The sequence below is a fragment of the Thermobia domestica genome, chromosome 14, assembly GCF_964235325.1.
Source record: "Thermobia domestica chromosome 14, izTheDome1.hap1.1, whole genome shotgun sequence".
In the NCBI taxonomy this organism is placed as follows: domain Eukaryota; kingdom Metazoa; phylum Arthropoda; class Insecta; order Zygentoma; family Lepismatidae; genus Thermobia; species Thermobia domestica.
In genome coordinates, this window is record NC_137467.1 from 132,909,876 (window position 1) to 132,913,159 (window position 3,284).

A 3,284-nucleotide genomic window follows, 5' to 3' on the forward strand; every position below is an offset into this window, starting at 1 on the left:
TTGGGTGTACCTCTAGTCCAGTGCGACCTCAGGGTGGTGTAGGTGATTTGATCAGTTGGGCGACTGATGCTGGGTCCCTCGGTGGTCCTCCTTTTATTTGTCCTCCTCGGGTACTTCCGTGAGGGCCGTCTGCTTTCGGTGTTCCTCGGTGTCTTCCGTGTTGGCCTGTTGTCTGCTAGGTTGTTTGTAATCATTAGCACGTGTTGAGCTGACACATGCGTCTGTTATGATTTGGGGATCCTTGCAATATACAAACGAATAAGGCTATTAAGAGACAAAAAACTGGCTTAGAGCAAAGCAACATGTTTACAATATTCAGGGCCGGCGACAGGATTCTCGTGCCCCTGGGCAACTGAGGAATCCGGGCAACTTAATCCCGGTACATCCCCTACTTAGTTAAGATCACAACTGCGAGCTTGCATATTATTTTGTAACCAAGACTTCTCTGTTTGATTTATCAGCTTTTTCTCCGGAAGAAATATGCAGTGAGAAACATTTTCGAAATAAGAACTTTTTGACGGTTTAACACCTTTTACTACACAGTAGTCAAAATCAGGACTTAATTTAACATTTTATATTTAAAATTTCACAATAAAATTTATTTTTCTGTTTTAACTTTATGAAAATACAACTCTTCTAGTCCTCTTTCATGCAAAGCCATCAATAATATCATCCAATTTTAACCTCCTTGCCAAATCAGGTTCCATTGCCAATATGCTGATATCGTTCATCCTGTCTTGGTTCATCGTTGATCGATTGATACTTTTTATTCTTTTCATTACGCTGAAACTTCTCTCACCTTGACTTACAGATACAGGGATGCAGCAGAACAATCTGATTGCAATACATATATTAGGGAGCAAGCTACCCAACTTTATCTTTTTTAGTGCGTTCAAAAGTGGTAAAGGATGTAATAACGTTTCTCTTAAGTTAGTCTTATGTATCGACTTTAGTTGTTTCATTTCATTGAAAATGTCAGTGTCTATGTCTTCTTTCTACGTTTGACACAAAGTCAAACACTGATTTTCGATTTCATTTTCATCTTCATTATAATATGTCCCAAGACACTGAAAAAGGTCACTAACTTTTTCGGAAAATTGAAATCTCTGAGTAAGGCCTCCAATGATAGAGATGAGAAGGTTATAGAAAACATTAATTTTGAAATTCTCTTCTTCGTGTTTTACGATACGTCCCGTTTGATTATCACATCTTGATGAGGTTTCAAAATCTCTAGTCTCGTCATGGAAGATTTTTCTCTTTTGAAGTTTTTTCTCCTTGAAATTCTTTTCACATTCTATACTTTCTGCCATGTTCGCTGCCACTAGTTTTGCTTTAGTATAAAGATTGTACCATTTACCCCGCAGATTCTTCAGTTCCTCAATTAGTTCACCGATGTCTCTACGTCGAGAATTGCAGATCGGGTTTATAAAACTTTATTCTTGTGGTCAGCCATATTGTAGACATGATAATACATTGAAAGGATCTCAAATACTTCGTAACTCCTTTTAGCGCTGTTTTACACTCTGCGGTTAGATTAAGCTCTTTAAGCTCTTTACAGTCATTCAGGGCATGAATTATGAACGGCAAGTGCTTGACAAAAGGTCGAACGCTATCTACTCATGCCGACCATCTAGTTTGAGAAAGGTTATGCAGGTTATCCTATCCGTTTTTCTAAATATTCCCATCTCTGTGGACTCCTGGACAAAAAGTTGTATGTTTTTGTAACACCCCAAAAATGTTATTACTTCTTCACAGCACTCTGCGGCATTAACCCCACACAGATTCATGCTGTGTGTGGCACAACTCGAGTTAAAGGCAAGATTGTTATGTTTAGTTAAAAAAAAAAAAGGCTTGAGCACCTTTATAAACTCCAGCCATATTTGCACCGTTGTCATAACCTTGTCCCCTACAATCCTTTAAAGGAATTGAGTTCTTTTCAAGTTCACTCATAATCAAGTTAGCAACATCCTCTCCTGTTTTTTGGTTGCAATCAACAAAACTTAAGAACTTCTCAGTAACCTTAAATACCGATTCGCAATCTAACACGTATCTTAACACCAATGTTATTTGCTCCGTGTGGGAAACATGTAGGGTAGAGTCAGCAATAATGGAAAAATATTTGGATCTTTTCTTCTCTACTAGCAACTCTAGCACCACAAGTTTGGATAAACTCGTTTTGGTAATATTTAGAAAGTAGTGCGCTTGAAGCCGTTTTCCCTCTTCTTGACCCTTTTTTATTTTTAAAATATGTTTTCTGAGTAATGGGTCAAATTCAGATAACAACTCCATAAGCCCCAAAAAGTTGTCATTGTTAGGATAACCTATCCTTTCGGAGGTTTCTCTGAAAGCTAAACCTCGCTCTCCAAGAAACATAAGTACAGATAACAATCTTTGAAATATTTCTTTCCAGTATTTCGTTCTTGAGGCCAATTCAGAATCAAGCTGCAAATGAATATCTGAAGTTTCATTGAGCCGCCTTTCTAACTCTCTCCATTGGATGCAACTATTCTTGTGAGAGGTGCTCCTCTCATGCGTTGGTAGTTTGTCATACAGTTTCCGCCAGCCGTATTCCTTTTTCCATCCATCGTTACTCAATAAATCAGACTTATTTGAATAAGATTTCTCACTCCCACAATCACTATCAAAAAGCCTACACGAGAAACAAAACAATGACTCTGCGGTATCGCTCCATACAAGCCAGTCTCTCCTAACACTCTCTCCGTTCGGTCTTCTTGAGAAAAGAACTGTTTTGGGGAATGCCCTTTTTTCATCATTTGGCAGGTCTGGCGGCATGTCAGGTGGGCTCATGTTCACAAAAGTCTCAATAATATTGCTGTTTATCACCTTGTTCTTTAAAGGTCCTAAGTCTGATTTTGTAATTATAGCCCCGATCTCGGTATCTATAGTTTGAATTGGAGTTTCTTGTTTTTCTCTTGAGACAGATTCTGGGGTAGAAGTTTCTGCTACTGTTAGTTCATCTAAACTACAACTTTCAACTTTTTACTTTCATGAATATAAGGGGTTTTATCAAAGCATGGAGAAATTTCTTCTGAATTCATGTCGCCAGGACCAGTAACATCTACTTTAATTCCAATAATGTCCTACATCCTTTTTTGCCAACGTCGAATTTCTTTTGTCTTTCTTTGCGCTTCTGAGCTCCTGACTTATGCTTGTATATGTCCATTTTCAATTATCTTGCGCTGAAAATTTAAAAAATGAGTTTTTAAAAATTATATATTATATGCAATTAGGACTGGTCTTAGTTTTTATGCGAATAGGATTAC

General features: G+C 37.8%; 1 protein-coding gene across 1 annotated transcript; it reads right to left on the bottom strand.

The window, feature by feature from the left end:
* Nucleotides 1–1,830: 1,830 nt before the first annotated feature.
* LOC145670012 (zinc finger MYM-type protein 1-like) lies at nt 1,831–2,808 on the bottom strand. The gene has a single exon (XM_081738354.1). The coding sequence runs from the start codon at nt 2,806–2,808 to the stop codon at nt 1,831–1,833; it is 978 nt and encodes a 325-aa protein (XP_081594480.1).
* Nucleotides 2,809–3,284: the final 476 nt, after the last annotated feature.